Here is a 17019-nt window from a genome sequence, read left to right on the forward strand (position 1 = left end):
TCACACGGACCGCGGGAAGTTGGTGTCTGGTGCCCGCAGCTGCGGTGACGCTGCGCAGCACCAGCGCCGCTGGTTCTCGTACAGTCATAGGATCAGCCAGGTTGGAAAAGACTTTTAAGCTCATCAAGTGCAACCGTTCCCCAGCAGTGCCAAGGCCACCACTAACCCAGGGAACCGAGGGCCTCGTCTACGCGGTGTGCGAACACTTGCAGGGGACGGTGACTCCAGCCCTGCCCTGGGCAGCCTGTTCCAATGCCTGAGCACCCTCTGGGCAAGGAATTGTTCCTCAGCTCCAGCTAAACCTGCCCTGGGGCAGCGTGAGGCCGTTTCCTCTTGTGCCATCCCTTGTTCCTTGGGAGCAGAGACCAGCCCCCTCCTGGCTCCATCCTCCTGTCAGGCAGTTGCAGAGAGCAATAAGGTCCCCCCCGAGCCTTCTCTTTTCCAGACTAACCCCTCCATGTCCCTCAGCCCTTCCTCATCACACTTGTGCTCCAAGCACAAGGAGCTCCACAGGGCCTGTTTGATAGCTCAGAGATCCCTCCTGCTTTCCATTAAGTGCAGCTGTACCTACACCTAATTTCTATCCCAGAGGCTAAACTTGCACACTGCATGCATCACACTTCCCTTCTGCTCACAAACCCCGGGGTTCCCCTGCTCCTGGGGCAGACAGAGCAATAGAGGAGCATAGTGGGATTTCACTCATTATCCTCAACCACTTTCTTCCCAGCACAGGATGTGGCTGTGCCCATCACACATCTCGACTTGTGGTTAAGTGAGTGAGTTAATAAATAGGGCTTGGGAAAATCATGAAGAGTCTTAAAATGCACCAAAGAGAAACAACCAGGAATGGAAAGTGGCAGTTCCCTCCAGCGGTAGCTGAATACAGATCTAAACATTCCCACCCCAGAAAACCATTGAAGGAGAGCAAAAGACACTAAAAGTGGGGTTTGTTGTATTAAGACATTATAATCGGCACTATTAGAAAAACACATTGAGCACAGGCTTGAGTGCAAGATGAAATACCTGTAACTACCAGTTGTACTTAAAAAGGTGCTCTTGGTTTATTTTTGTTACCACAACACAACTGCCAATTCATTTGTTAAACCTAAAATAAACCCTAAACCACTGGGAACTTAGATCACATTCCCTTGGTGTGTTAAATCACCATCCCTTGGTGTGTCCCAGGAGTTAAGATGATTATCAGTCAGCTCAGTCTATGATCTTATATATGTCTTTAGGATTTTACCTCTGTTTAAGCCATAAATGAAAACAAAGGGATGTCAGGGTAAGACGGTTGTGAGTTGTTGTATGCAGCTTACTGAGACTCCACTCAATTTAAGAGTTTATATTAAAAAAACTCCTTAATTTATTAATGCCAAGTTTGCAGTGAGGAACTGGGAATGAGGAACTTCAGCCACAGCTGAACATTCACCTGTTTTCCCGTCCCCAAATCTGGGGTCAGTTCCTTCTAGAGAGGACACATTTATCTCTCTCATCACAGATATATGGTATTTCCACCTTGCATTCTTTGCACAGATGATGAGAAATTCCTTGAAACGATGACAGGAAAAAAATCTAGCACTGGAATAACTTGCACAGCAACTCTGGGCTGGTTTTGTTTACCTCTAGCTGGCACAGTACTTGTTTTTCTCTCCTGTGATGCAGTCATAGCAAGGAAACGGTAGCCAAAGGTTCTCCCCGTTAAAGCAGCCAGCCAGCAAAAGCCCACAAAACCACAGTTTTCCACATACGGAAAGAGAAGTGGATAAGTTCTGGATTCATGGTGGCTGTGTTAGGGTTTTAACCACATTTTTGAGTTCAGAAATGTTCAAGGCTTATTGTAGGTTGACACGTGAAGTCCAAACCAAGCATCAGTATCACAGTATGAGTCAGAAACCAACAGAACTTCAGGCTGAACCCGAAGGATGGCAGCTGAAGGGAAGGACATGGATACATTACAATCTGTGCATGCACATATGGTACCAGCCTCAGGAAGTGTTCAAGGTGTTGGGTACACTGTGGTGGCAGTTCACAGCACACCTACCTGCTGCCTGTCTGCTGGGTCAGTGAAGCGCTCTTCTTCCAACACAGGATCTTGAGCCTCTTCTCTCCTGCTTCCCTCAGTGAAGATTTCCACCATGCTGGCAGATATAACTGATTCCTTGTTCTCTTCTTGTTTTCTTGTCCACGTCTCTTTCATACCAAGCTGGCCTGAGCCTCAGTTTTGGGTGGGGTGAGGAAAACCACTGCCACCAGCCCTACTTCGAACGCACGTAATGAAGAGTTACGACGCTTGCAGCAACACTGCGGCTGGTAGCTTTAGGCACTAAGCCATGTGCTAAAACAGCTGCCTAGAGCAACGGAACCACCTTTTTCCTGTTAGAAACACACTTTTGGTACGATAACAACATGTCATTCCCCTTACATGGTTACCTTCTCACTTGAGACAGGCACAGTTGGCAGGGGTCCTGTGCAAGCTGTGCTTGGACCTAGGGCCTTGCACCTACACATCACAGTGCTCTGATGTTGAGAGAAAACATTGTCCTGTATCTTAGCTTCTTCTACAGTAAGCAGTAATTATAGTTCCTCTTTAACATCCCAAGGGAAAACCACTCCCAGAGAAAAGTAAAACCACCAAGAGTTGGGAATGTTTCCGTACAGCCTCATGTCCTACAGCTGGTATCACTAAACTAGAACAGATCCCGGTGCAGTACTGAGCAAGCCTGCAACTATGATAGTTATCTGTCCTTAAACACACCCAAAAGTGCTGGAATGAGGTCTAGTTCCTTTAAACAGATGATGGAAACTCTGTGAAGAAAAAGCATTATAGCACAAACACGTTTTCCCCCTCATGGTTAACACTTTGTAACCACTATGGAAGATACAAATGCTGTGTGTCACTTGAGAAAGATGAGCACACGGAGGATCTAATACCATGACTTGCAAAAACCCCAGGCTCTCTGTACGAGCAGTAACTAGTCAATAATGGCAACATTCACTTGGAACTGTGAATAATAAACCACAATAAACTGGCTTTCCTTACTGGAGCTACTAATCCTGGATGTCGAAAGGAAGAACTGGCTACAGCACTGCTGGTCACACAATTATTGCTCAAGTCTTGGCAAGAAGAGTCCCATGTAGCACTTCAGAGCAAAGGAGGCAGTTGTTTATTAATGACAATGGAAACAAAATAAAAGGAATAAAGCAAACATACTTCTTTAAATAGAAAGTTTCTAATCATCTAGTGTTCTGTCAGGTTCCCCTTTTCTTTCCTCTTTTCTCTCTTTTCTTTAGGCATAGTTACAAAACTCCAGAGAGGATTGAGGGAAACATGATAATTCAACATAAATTTGACACCTATGACAAAGTCTGAACAGCAAACATTTTATAAAGAAAAACCTGAAAACATATTTACAAATTCATACTTTGTAGTTCACTGAGAAATTCCTTGGTTACCGAGTGGCAGATTATGCACATACACTACATTCCAAAAAGGCATTATCCAGTCAGAGTCACTCAGCATAAAATGAAGTTGAAAGACAGATTGTCTAAAAATAAGGCCAGTTTCATTCCTCATTTATGTGTCTGATGACCGGAATTTTCTGGTACTTCTATGTTAATAAACAAAAGAGTGGAAGAGCACCTGATCTCAAGACCAAACTGCAAGTTTTATCCTTAGCAGGAGTTATCTAGAGTAGAAACTCACCTTTTTTGCCATCTTGTCTATTGCTGATTTTAAATGCTTGTATAAAACCAACCCCCCACACCTGTATTTGCAATATGATCATAAATAGGCAATAGTTTAAAAATGTAAGATATGATCACCTCAGATTATCAAGCTGTTTTGCACTCTGGAAAAAAGTGAACAAAGCCCAAACACCTTCTCTTCCTGTCCCTCCCGCCCTCCCCATCTTCTCCCTTCCCCTTCCAAACCAGGAGAAGAAACCAAGTTAAACTCTGATGAATATTAGAACTGGCACCAACATTCATGCTAGTTGCCCTGATGTGCAACACGAAGTCCATTTACAACAGTCAGAAATATTCTTATGCACTAGCCCCAAAGAGTTCAGCTTCTGAAACCAGTTATTTTGTCCTGTTAAAGAGCCCATCAGGTGTGACGTGGGCAGCGTCCACCAGGCGCAGGAATGTCCAACACCCTGCGGCGATCTTCGTATTCATCAGTGTCTGTGGAATCCTCGTCTTCATCCACGGCATATTCATTATGATTTGTTTCCTAAACCAAAACACACCCAGATTTAATTAACATCTTTTGAGCTAATTCTAAGGAAGCACTAACAATTGCCTAGAAAACTCTGGTCTGCAGTATGGTGTCTATTAGAAGTACACATTGTGATCTACATCCTAAATCCAGCTCCTAACAATGTTTAATTTGTAATAGAGAGAATTTTGCCCAACTTCTTGACCATTAACTCATGAAATAATGAAGGCTGATGGCTGTTTACTATGTACAATTATGTAAAGCCTCAATTCAGTACCAGTATTCTTGGCAGCTTATGTTGTCCTTTAATAAAAGTAGTTTAAAAAGAAAGGGTCATTACTAGTAGAGCAAAAGAGAAAAACAATTACTTTTACAGTCCACTGAATGGAAGGAGGTTACAACTCCCATAAACGTAAGCATGAGTTAAGAGATGCCATTATCCCTGCCCGCGGCAGGAGGTTGGAACTGGGTGATCTTTTAAGTCTCTTCCAACTCAACCAGTCTGTGATTCTATGATCTTCTGTTAGAACCACGACATCTGCTGGCACTTACTCTTAGAGCTACTGGCACTGAGTGTCTCAAAAGTGTACAAGCAGATGCCTTCCTTGTTTGAGGAAAGACTCAGGGCTTGCACAAAACTTCAAAGTTCTATCTGAATTCGTCTAAACGTGCTAAAGCAAAGGGATAAATGATACAGTTAACCTGCAATCTCCACACTGAAACTATATTATAATTAACAGCTAATAATTAACAGCAAGCTAAATATCTTACTGATTTGAGAGGTCATTAAGTGACTTTATGAAATGCACTTTCAGTGACAACTAATGAGCACCATACAGGCTGCTATCATTTTTAAGCTGTCATTAACTGAAACTCTTCTTGCTGAAGAAAGTAGATACATTATTATGGCTAAAAAAGGCAAGTGGGGTCATACCGAGGCAGAATATTTAAAAGAACTGTGAAATCCAAACAGCTAATGCACCGGCATGTTTCTAGGTACAGATCAAGAACTCTGAAATACATCCACACACCCCTATATATTTCTGGGTACCGTGAGGAGCAGTTGTATTCAGAACCAGAACAACTGAACAGTCACATTCTACCTCTGTCAAGAACCCATCCTCATCTCATTGATACAACCAGGTTTGACCTTCACACCAGACAGAGGTGAGGACTTGAGGAGGAAGGCACACAGCCATATACAGCATCCTATGGAAGCTAGGGCTGAGGGTCTTGAATTCACCTGGTAGTATTCCATGTCAAAAGCAATGAGGATATGGGGCTTTACCAATGTACAAACTGCCTACAGAGATTACTACTGCTAGACTTAGTCTGAGCTGGCACATGTTTTGGAGTTATCAATATAAATACTGTTCAGTACTGTAATTTTTGTACTAAAGGTGTTTTCACAACTGCATCTCCACTTACCATTCGTGCTGTAGACACCTTGAATGTTGGACACACCATATGGAATCTAGGAATTGTGACGTTGAAGAATTTGTCCTTGTAGTAGAGGCAATGAAAGGTGTAATAGCCCTCCATGTATCCGGATGTTGTGGAAAATGTAGTACAGCTGGTATATTCATAGACTTTCCCTGGGCTGATAATTGGAAACTCCCCTGTTGGTAAAATATTAGATCATGACAGTAAGGACTGAAGTGGATCTTGCACTCCACAACATACCCAGGCAGCTCATTTTATAGTCCAGTGGATGCATAAATGATTCTCAGCCATTATTGATGCTAAAAACTGCCTGAATAGCAGTTACCTATCAGGATGTTCAGACATCCCTTGCAAAACAACTTTAAAGACGTAACAGATGGATATACCTCTCTTTCTTTCAAGCAACAAAATGATTTTAATACAAACCATGCAACTACTACCCTCTGTCGCCATGATGAGTAACTAATAATGTGAACTTCATGACATGTAAATACAAAGTGTATTTAATGTACACCAAAGTACACTAAACACAAAACCTCTCTCTATACTGGGTTAGTAAAAGCAATGTTTTACTTACCAACTACTCCAGGACCCTGAACTTCTTCTACATCACCTTTGGCATTTGTTATTCTCCAGTATCGACTGTCCAGCTGACAAGCCTTCTCAGGAAGGGCATCTTTGGACATTTCAATCCTAGAAGCCAAAATGCATACTTAATGGTTAGATAACTACTTGTCTACATTTTAAGAAATGCTTTACTGTCCTTGGAATCTAAAGAGACTGGGCAAAAAAACCCCTCTAAGGTAAAATATACTGAATCAGTTGTCAGAATCCACCTCCATGCCCCTGCTTCACTATCTGCTGTTATTTACCCCTTTTTAAATCACAAGAGCTACTTGTAACTCCTTTCCCCCACCCATCACCGTACTTTACCAATTACCAACCTGACGGGTACTCTGCATACCTGACCAGGTAATGATTTAGTATTTTCTTATTAAGAAGTGCAGCATGTTGTGCACATCCTGTTCATTTTAGAACAGTTCTGAATGCTGTGCATAAACTAGCAACAACCAACACTTTGAACCTTGCACAGGTCTTTCCTGTGTTATAAGAGTTAATTCAGTTGTTATTTTTACCTGATTCTGTAAGTGAAGAAATAATGTGGTGGATGTACAGAACTGAGTTCAGGTAGAAAAGATGTGGACACAGAAACAGTAATATCTCCAGTTGTAGCAACACATTCTTTATCATGCACATACCTAGGGAATGGAAAACATTAATGCTGCAAATACCTCTGAACATTCAACACAGAAAAATAAACATGTGAAGTGATTAGGTAGTTACTGACAAGAGCACTGTGGTGCTAAGTTAGAAGTAATTCTTAACTCTTCATTTGGCAGTTAAATAGAAGACATATGTATGCAGTGTCTTCATGATGTGCACTTTCCCAACACCTAAACTCAGACATCTGTGGATCACTTTGTACTTCCATTAATGCTTGTATTAAGCTACGTGGATAATTTGATCTGAAGTCAATGAAAACGCACTTGTTTAATAAGGATGTGTCATTATGCTGTTTAAAAAACTCCCAGAACTAGAAACTCCTACAGCTTTTGCATCAGCTACCCATAACTACATACATACTACTACTAATAGAAGCACCAAAACTTTGCACAGAGGTTGTAAATCCCAGTCACGATACCTGAAAATCTGGTCTCTGATGATAGGATAACCTCCAGTTACAACTTTGTTTACATAGGATGTAAACCATTCCAAGTAAGATGTACCTAGATGCCAAAGAAGAAGAATATTCATCAAGACAGGCAAATTTACCACTAAGCACATTACAATAAGTACTTCAAGGAAAAAGTTTACAGCTTTGATTGCTGTTCTAATAAACTCTCAGTGTAGATCACTCAATATTCGAGGCCATCTACCAACAAAGACCATTTGGAGAAACCAACCAAGAACTAAGAGTTAAAGGTGCATACTCCAGAAATGACACAGCAAGCAAAGACTCTCTTAGCCAAGTATTTCACATTATAATCATGGGTTTCAAATGCTGGTGTGTTTCATCAGCTCCTTTCCTGCTCGTCACTCTTCTGCTAAGACTGGGAAAGAAGTATCGTGGCCTATACTACTTGTGTTGCAATTTCCACCTACTCTACCTGCAGAGGAATGCAAGCCTGCTGGTGGATTTATGGACTTAGGTCTGATATCCAGGTTTCCATACGAACAGAGTTTCTAAAAAGCATGCTAGCAAGTTGCAGAATTTCCCTCTCCTTAAAAACAGGGATAAGTCATAGACATCCTCCGCACTCCTGTGACAAACCCAGAGCACTAAAGCTGTGTATTATTCTGAAGAACCTGGGATTCTCATACACTTACAGCCATTGTCTGAGAACAGCCTTTCATACACCTACAGCTATTCTTTAGGAACAGCTTGGTTTCCAAGTAGACAGTCAAGCTGTCACATTTAACTCCCAAAGGAGAGAGTTTCATACAAAACACACCGGCTCTCCGTGGAAGAATTTCTCAGCCATAAGTCTCCTAAGCATTGCAATATGGAGTTGAATAGAAAAGTAAAGAGTTCTTCAACTATTTGTCAATATTCCTGGTGAAAAACTGGATTTAAGCTGAAGTACTACGAAATCATTATCCTCATCTTCACTGATGTGTTATCAAGTGCTACCACTCCTGTTAGATTAAGTGTACTTACCACTTCTTCCTTTGAGCAAGAGCTATGTGTACTGTCCTTTGATCTTTTGGAAGTCTAAGGAACTCCAGGTTTATTATCCTCCTTTCTACCACTAATCCACAAAATGCAAACCTTGTATAAATGAACTCTGAATGGAGGAAGTGGATGAATTTACCTTGCCACCTTCAACATGAGAAGAAAAATGCTGTACATGAAAATTCCCCTCCCTGTTGCAGTAAGTCAAGATTGGAATACATTTAAATGAGATGTCTGATCACCTCACCACTGACTCAATTCCATAAAAGCAGCAGCCTTGAACTGCAGTACCAATACAGCATCCTCAGGTGGAGTGAAGCAAGCATCCAAACTCCTGAGCTTTTGCTATGTATTTCCTATGATGGTTCTAAAGCACACAGTGCATCCTGCAGTAAGTCCTTTGTAAAGTAGGTGACACGTTGACTACTTCACACTGAAATCGGTTCATACAATATATCACTGCCTAGAAAGGTTTCCTGAAGTTAGCTTGGTTAAGCATTTGACTACCTTCAACCCAAACCACCATTACCTAATGTGGTTTCTCACTGTACTATTAATACATATATCCTAAGAAATATGCCAGGCTAAATTTTAAGTTGGGTGACATTTATTAGACATTTGTCTTCTCACTGAGGGAAAGGAATTAATTTAGACATAGCCACAATTACCAGATTCCAGTAGAGTAACAAAAAGAAATAATCAAAACACTGTTGCAGTCAATGTACATGTCAGACAGGTGATCACAACAGATTACTACACAACCAAACAACAACCATGCAGTTTTCTCCTCCCCTCCTTTTGGGGGTTAGACAAGATGACCTTTGAAGGTCCCTTCCAACCCAAACTTATGATTCCTTTATCCTTTGAACAAGGCAACTAAAACATCCAGAAAGGTTTTCTCCTACGTTAATGTTTAAATAGATTTCATTAAGGGACATAATATTTTCAACTTCTAACATGGTTGCAAAAGCTACCGGGGAAAAAACCCAATCTTTCTGTCCATGTGGGTGTTGTTTTCAACAGCTGCTTAAATCACCCCCATGAGGCCTAACTTAAAGGTTCTCCTCCCCTTGTTAGACAGGTTAGTGCACTGAATGATTTGTATACAAGGCACACACAAGGACAAGCTTCAATACAGAAAACCTGCATCTCAATTCAAGTAGGCACTGACGTTTTTAAGCAGCTTAGAATCTTGCAAGTAGCACAGAAAATGTAGCACTTGCTTTGTTCAAGTCGTACTGACAGGCATTTTCTAAACAGCACAGTTAAAACATTTTGCAGAGTATGTTATCTAAAGGCTTACCTGTAATGAACATATCAATAGCAGATGGATTGCGAGCCATTTGGTCCTAAAAGAGCAAGAAATTTATGGATGCATCAAAAGGGGAGCATTAGACGTTCAAAGTTAAAATTCAACACCTGAAATATAACATAGGGAACACTTTCCCTATATTCACTAAACAAAATCTGGCTGTTTACTACATCATTCTATGTTTGAGTATCTGTCTAGGAGTATAAAACACACATGCCTGTCCCCATTAGTGCTCATATGACCCCTGAATATACAGCCTGAACATTCCACTAAGGCTCATACATACAGAATCAGATTCAATGCATCATCCAAGAAACAAGGCCCCCCAAAAAACTGCCTTAGAACAGAAGCACAGAACAGCTGAGGTTGGAAGAGACCTCTGGGGATGACCAGTCTAATCCATCTGCTTTAGGCGGGGTTAGCTACAGCATGTTGCCCAGGATCACTCCCTATCCCTGGAAGTGTTCAAGGCCAGGCTGGCTGGGGCTTTGAGCAATGTAGTCTCCTGGAAAAGGAGGAGGGAGTCACCAGGGCATAAGTAATACGAGAGAGGGCTAAAATCTTCTTACATTTAATATCCTTAAGCTTCACTAACAACAATATGCCTATCTTAAAATACTACAGCTATAAGAATTATGAGGAATACTCAATTATATTCTACAAAGGAGCTGTTCAAAAGCAATTTGTTCTTTCACTGGAGTAAGTTTTCCTTACAAACCAGGGTTATCATTTACTGTAGGAAGTTTACATTTACAATATCTAGGGCAGGAGATATATACAGATGCTTTTCTTCCTTACAGAAACAGGGATAAGAGTATGTATCTGTCATTGTTTGAACAAATTAAATTAGTACCTTCCAATAAGGATAAGCCTATAGAAATTGTTACAGCCATTAATAACTTCACGTAAATTTCTTTCACTCATGGGCTTTGACGAAAACCAGATGGCAACTCAAGGGCAAGTACCAACCTAAAATGATCTTTCAGTATTCACTTTCTGCAATGTAAAATATTTCAGCTATGTGATAACATGCAAAGGGACACCAGCAACCATTAGCAAAGTACATTCATGAGTGTAAACGTATGTTCCTTACTGGACATTGATAGAAGATCTCGTATTTATTTCGTCCCTCCACACTCTCCAGGGCCATGTATTGACTCAGGCCAGTGTGAATGCAGAAAGTAAGAGGAAGACATTGCTTCAGGCCTAGCCTCTGCTGAAAACCTCCAGCTGCTGTGTCAATATCCAGCAGGTCTTCAGAGCGGTAGTGGTTTGACAGCGCCATGCTTCCCATCAAGCTGAACAGACAGCAACAAAAAAGGAATGGTAAAGACACCACTCACAAGGCAAAGACAACTTAAAAGGTTTTCTAAGCATTGACTCTATGCATATTAGACTTAGATGAACTCCAAGTCTAACATCCAGGTGCTGAACTAGGTTCACAGCATCAACCTTTGCAAAGGAAGGTGTGACAGCTCCAAGATAAACATTTCCTTCTACGTATTTTAAACTGTGTTGGTGATTCCTATCATGTCTGCAACTGCTTCAAAGAAGTTGTTCACAGCTGATGCAGCTTCTTATCATAGCAGAATATAACCAGCAGTGCTCCATATCTCAAGTCTTGTGCAAGTTCATTTCAATACTATCAAAGCATCCCACTTTTCAACCTGCTACAGTAACAGTCATTGACCAAAACTAGTGAGCAAGGTGCTCTATGCTGTGGAGAAAAGGCTGAGAAGTAACTAGCAAAATAACCATCAAGTCAAAGAGATTATAATCTCAGTATAAAAACTAAAGGCATAGAGACACAAGTAAACACACATACAAGGAGAGAATGAGACAATATTCATCAGCAGGACATGGCAAGACCATCAACTGTCTTTCTAATTTTTTCCTCTCACTTTTTATAAGTATCACAGCAAAGAATGGGATTTATTATCTATTTGGTTTTGACAATAAAGAAGTGACATTGAAGACAGCAAAAGAAGCCTCTCACACATAAGAAAAGTAGTACTTATCTGAAATATGGGATAGAATAGGAACGAGGTGAATATTGGAAGCTAAATTTAACATTGATCTGAATGTTGGGCTAGGTGCCAGCTAGGGTGAAAATAAACAAACAACCTACACTCAATGTAATAAAGGGGTAGGCAATGTAAGAATGGTAAAAAAGGGGTAACATGATCAAATTAATCAACTACAAGAGCACACACTACAGCAGTGTGCTTAGCAGTAAGAGGACTACACAAACCTGTCATGTACACCTCCACACCCATCCTCCCTACTAATTTGCCTTTCACTGATGTTCTCAGATGTAAGCTCTGCAGATGCTAAAGTTTTTACTGGTGTTATGAAAGCAGTGACTCAGGTGCAAGCTGCCACACGTCAGTGTGATATAAGCTGCTCCCATCCTGGGCAACAGGTTCCATTCCTCTTTTCCCTTGCCTGGAATGAGTGTGTTCTGCAGTTTAAAGAATGCTGCTAACATGCAAACACAGAAAGCTGAAGCATCCAACAATGACAACTCGTCCCAAATCTTCTAGGCACATCATCACACTAAAGGCTTTGTGGGAGTGAAAAAGTAGGAGGAAGAGCAGGAAGCACACAAGCTGTATTTGAAATCTATAGAACTAGGGCACCTATCTCCTCTCTAAAAAAAGTCTTTCCTGGAAAAGAAAAGAACTAGAAGTCATCCTTATGGCTGTGTAAAACTGTTCCACATACTCCTTCTGCACATTGAACCATAGACTGCTTTGGGTTGGAAAGGACCTTAAAATCATCTAGTTCCAACCTCCTGCCATGGGCAGGGATGCCTCACACTGGCAGGGACACCTTCAACTAGACCGGGTTGCTCAAGGCCCCATCCAGCCTGGCCTTGAACACTGCCAAGGGTGGAGCATTTACCACTTCTTTAGGCAACCTGTTCCAGTGCCTCAGCACCCTCACAGTAAAGAACTTCTTCCTTATAGCTAACCTGAACTTCCCCTGTTGTAGTTTGAAACCATTTCCCCTTGTCCTGTCACTCCAGCCCCTGATCAAGAGTCCCTCTCCAGAATCTTTGTAGGCCCCTTCAGATACAAGAGACCCTTATCTGAGGTCTCCAAGCAGTTTCTCTTCTCCAGGTTGAACAGCCCCAATGTTCTCAGCCTGGCTCCATATGGGAGCTGCTCCAGCCCCTGATCATCCTCACGGCCTCCTCTGGACTTGCTCCAACAGATCCATGTCCTCCTGCTGTTGAGGACACCAGAATCGTACACAATGCTCCAAGTGGGGTCTCATGGAGCAAAGCAGAGGGACAGGATCACCCCCTTTCACCTCCTGCTCACATACAACACTGGAATTGGAGAAAGCTGCACTTCCTTTACTAGTGAAGGTTTTGGTAAAGTAACATGAATGCATTGCCCCCTACAGACACCGCAATGTTTTGCTGTAGCTTTCAATCTTCAGCTAACACTGGCAGGTTTGGGTTAACAGGTGCTGACCTCCTAACTTTGCCTACAGCTGCAAGATAGGAAACTATGTTTAGTGATTTACCTTCTAACTTTAATGTAGAAGGAGTTTTTAATTGCTGAAACCTCATCAAATTGTATCAAATCTTCTACTGAGAAGACTTCATTTGCAGAACTGACATTTTGATTCTACTTAAAATGATTACTTGGTTTGAAATCCATTCCCTAACCATTTTAAAGAACAGAGTTACTAAATAGTGATTCCTGAACAGTCCAAGAGGCCAATTTACTCATGTAACACAACACAAAACTTGAGGGGAGCAACTTGCAGTGGTACCATTGAAAGTCCAACAGTTGGAAGTTCTAGTAATTATCAAAAAACAAACTAAAAAACAGTTCTCACTAGGAAAAAGGAATGAAGTGCAAACCAATTTGAGCAAAACCACACTGTGTTTTCAATTCCTCATAAGACTAGAAGATAGCCAGTTCTAGAAGTGTCACTTCAAGCAGTCACTCAGTTACAATGCGTTTAAATGCTTCAGTTATCCTGTTCAGCAGACATTTTATCTTGTTAACAAAGCAATTACTCAAGAAACAGAAAAGGAATTAATAACTTGCTATGTAGGTTTTGCTCCTTACCCAGGAACAACGAGCTTCTGTCCATTATGAATACGAAATGAACACCGATAGTCATCAGGGAGTTTGCAACCTATTTGTGCTTCCACAGCATCCAGATCTTCCTCCCGCACACTCTCTGTGTACAAAAGAGACAGTAAGTGGCAGTTTTGGAGGGGAAATCAAGAACTGCTGCTCCTACAAAACTCTCTAACGTAATGCTGCTTCACTACTCTGTCCCCAAGTGCCCAGTGTGCTGTTCTTGACTCAGCTGAATATTAGATACTGTGTTAAGACCTCTCCCTTAAAAATCTTATTTCACATCACCTCAGCAGGGCTGCATGGCTAGAAATAAGGCAAAAACTTGCTACATTCTAGACATAACAGCATGTTTTCTACTGCCGAAGAGAATGTTAAGTAGCCCCAGCAACCTTAGCAGTATGGAGGGGGTTTTATGTTATCACAAAAGGAATATACATTTCCAAGTATTTTGCCATTTATGATTCATAGAAAGCGAAGTAACAGAAGTAACAGACATACAAAAGCAAGATAAAGTCAGATCAGCTTTGGGATGCAGCTGTCTTCTAGCATGGTCTCAAGCATCTTCCACTGATTAAATTCAGGCTAGTGGCCAGGATCACTAAAAATCAAGTATTTCAAATACCAAACATGGAATTTTTAAGTGCCTTGATCAAACAAACATGGACTCAAGTCAACATTTGGTGACTTCATTATGTGCTACGTGGCACAGAAAGAATACTACATACATTTGAAAGGAAGATGGTTACTTAATAGAGCACCAATCTCCCTCTGATGAAATCTCAACAGGCCTGACTTAAGCAGAAAGTATTTATGAAGTGAAATGAATCTTTTCCCCCCAGTATTGTCACTGAGGCACACACCTTGGATGAAAGCAGTATCATAGAATAGTTAGGGTTGGAAAGGACCTTAAGATCCTACAGTTCCAACCCCTGCCATAGGCAGGGCTGCCTTACACTAGACCATGTCGCCCAAGGCTCTGTGCAACCAACTTCTTTGGGCAACCTGTGCCTGTATGAAAGTTAACAAAAGGCAACCTACTACCAGGTATTACACTGTACCTTTCAAAGAACCAATCATCCGAGGACACCTCTGTCCCAAGTATTTTTCCAGGTCATCCCAAGCTTTTTTCAATGTAGCATAGTACCGGATGTATCGTCCCAGGTCAGAGTACGTACTGATGAAGATGGCTTTCCAGCTCTGATTTCGTTGACTTTTTTCCTCTCTAAGTGGATTTGAAGAAAAGAAGTTAAAAAAACAGCCTAAAAAAGCTTCACTTCTATACCCAAGAAGTTATTTGGCAGCACCAGTATGCATAATATTAAGCTAGGAACACTTTGAGCCACATGAAGCTACACAAACTCATTTAATTTTGGCATCTATTCAACAGCAACTTGGAACAGAATTAGGAAACATTCAGGGTACTTAGTACCAGGGGAAAAACAGTATTCCTTTAAATAGTGTGCTGCCTATTATTAAATCTTAGAACTGGTGACTGGCTAATTCACATCACATTTCACACATACAAAGACAAAGCTTTAAAAAAACCCCCACATGTTTTTGATCTACTGCATTAGTCACAAACTCCTTTATTCACCCTATAAAGAAGGATTAAGGAGCAAACCAGAGAGCTAAATGAGAACTCTGGGCACTGATCTGGAAAGTCAATTTCTTAAGGAATTACTGAATATTCAGTTTTCCTCACAGGTACAACAGAAGGCTCCAGGAAGACAGGCTGCCAAAAATGTGCTGACTAACATTTGACAAAGGATGTTTGCCTCCAGATTGTAGCAGCCACATGTGGAGCACCGTGTCCAGTTCTAGGCTCCCAATTACATGAAAGATATGGATGTGTTGGAACAAATCCAGTGCAGGGCCTCGAAAATGATTATGGGACTGAGAAAACTGGAACTCTTCTGCCTGGAGGAAGCTCAGGGAGGATCTTATCAATGTGTACAAGTACCTGATGGGAAGGAGTAAAGGTGGAGGCAGACTCTTCTCAGCAGTGCCCATTGATAAGACACTGGACACAGTCCTGGACAGCCTTCTCTAGGTGACCCTGCATAAGCAGGGTAGTTGGAGTAGAGGATCTCAAAAGTCCTCTTCCAACCTCAACTGTGATTCCAGTAATGACACAAGCATCCAGCTGTACCCCTTAACATAACCATCCAGTTGCACCCCTCATAATTACAGCACTCAGAACATTACTTTCCTTCATAGAATACCCAGTGTGTGATAAGGTCAAGTTGCAGCTTCTCCTTCAGCCTCGGCATTAACAGGGCATCTTTTCTCTACCCATCCATAAAGCTTTTTAACACTTGTACCTTCATGAAGCTTTTTAAAGAAATTAACATTTTTTAATACCTCTAACCTTTCATCAGTTTAGTAAGAAGCTGGTGAATACTAATTCAGTCTTAGAGTTACTAGAAGTAATGTGGACAAAACCAGCACAGTAACATAAGCTTCATTTCCATAGAAAAAAGGCTTAAACCAACCACACTTACTCTGAAATAAGCCAGTATTTCTTGCAGTGTCTTTTCCACAATGGATCATGGCTTGATAGCTGATTTAATCTTCGACTTAGATAGCAGCAACTATAAATATAAAATCATTAAATTTGATTGCAGAATTAGCAAAAGAAACAGGGATAAATACGGACCAGTGTATTACACATTGCATTCTCATTGAATAAATGCAGAGTTTGAAAGTTAGTTAGCTGTCCTTTTTAGAGTTGTGCTTACAATGGTTAAAAGTCTTCATTACAGCTGTACAAGTCGTGAACTACTTTCCTCCACGCTTTGAGAACTGCCAGCAATTAAGCAGTTTTGTAAAGCAGGTCACCCTGCAGGGCTGTGCCATGGTAAACGTTGTCTGAAGGATTCCAGTGTGACTCCACTCCCTTGGCAGCAGGATTCCAGCAGCACAGGCTAGTTGTGATTTAAATTCCAACTGTATAGTGGGCTGCATCAAAGGGATATTGAGCAGCAGGTCAAAGGAGGTGATCCTGTCCCTCTACTCTGCTCTCCTGAGACCCCACTTGCAGCACTGCCTACAGTTCTGGTGTCCTCAATGTAAGAAGGACATGGAGCTGTTAGAGCAAGTCCACAGGAGGCCACGAGGATGATCAGGGGCTGGAGCACCTCCTGTATGGAGCCAGGCTGAGAACATTGAGGCTGTTCAGCCTGGAGAAGAGAAGCTGCGTGGAGAC

General features: G+C 41.5%; 1 protein-coding gene across 1 annotated transcript; it reads right to left on the minus strand.

Annotated features, from left to right (window-relative positions):
• Nucleotides 1-3828: 3828 nt before the first annotated feature.
• Nucleotides 3829-16407, minus strand: FBXO3 (F-box protein 3; the record flags this gene model as incomplete). The annotated part of the gene is made up of 10 exons (XM_010016186.1): nucleotides 3829-4234; nucleotides 5648-5838; nucleotides 6240-6355; nucleotides 6799-6921; nucleotides 7365-7449; nucleotides 9700-9745; nucleotides 10802-11006; nucleotides 13797-13911; nucleotides 14873-15036; nucleotides 16316-16407. Coding segments are annotated over 10 exons (1263 nt in total), but the record flags the coding sequence as incomplete, so codon positions are not given.
• Between the last annotated feature and the right edge of the window lie 612 nt (nucleotides 16408-17019).

This window comes from Nestor notabilis, unplaced genomic scaffold, assembly GCF_000696875.1.
Source record: "Nestor notabilis isolate BGI_N333 unplaced genomic scaffold, ASM69687v1 scaffold1570, whole genome shotgun sequence".
Classification (NCBI taxonomy): Eukaryota; Metazoa; Chordata; class Aves; order Psittaciformes; family Psittacidae; genus Nestor; species Nestor notabilis.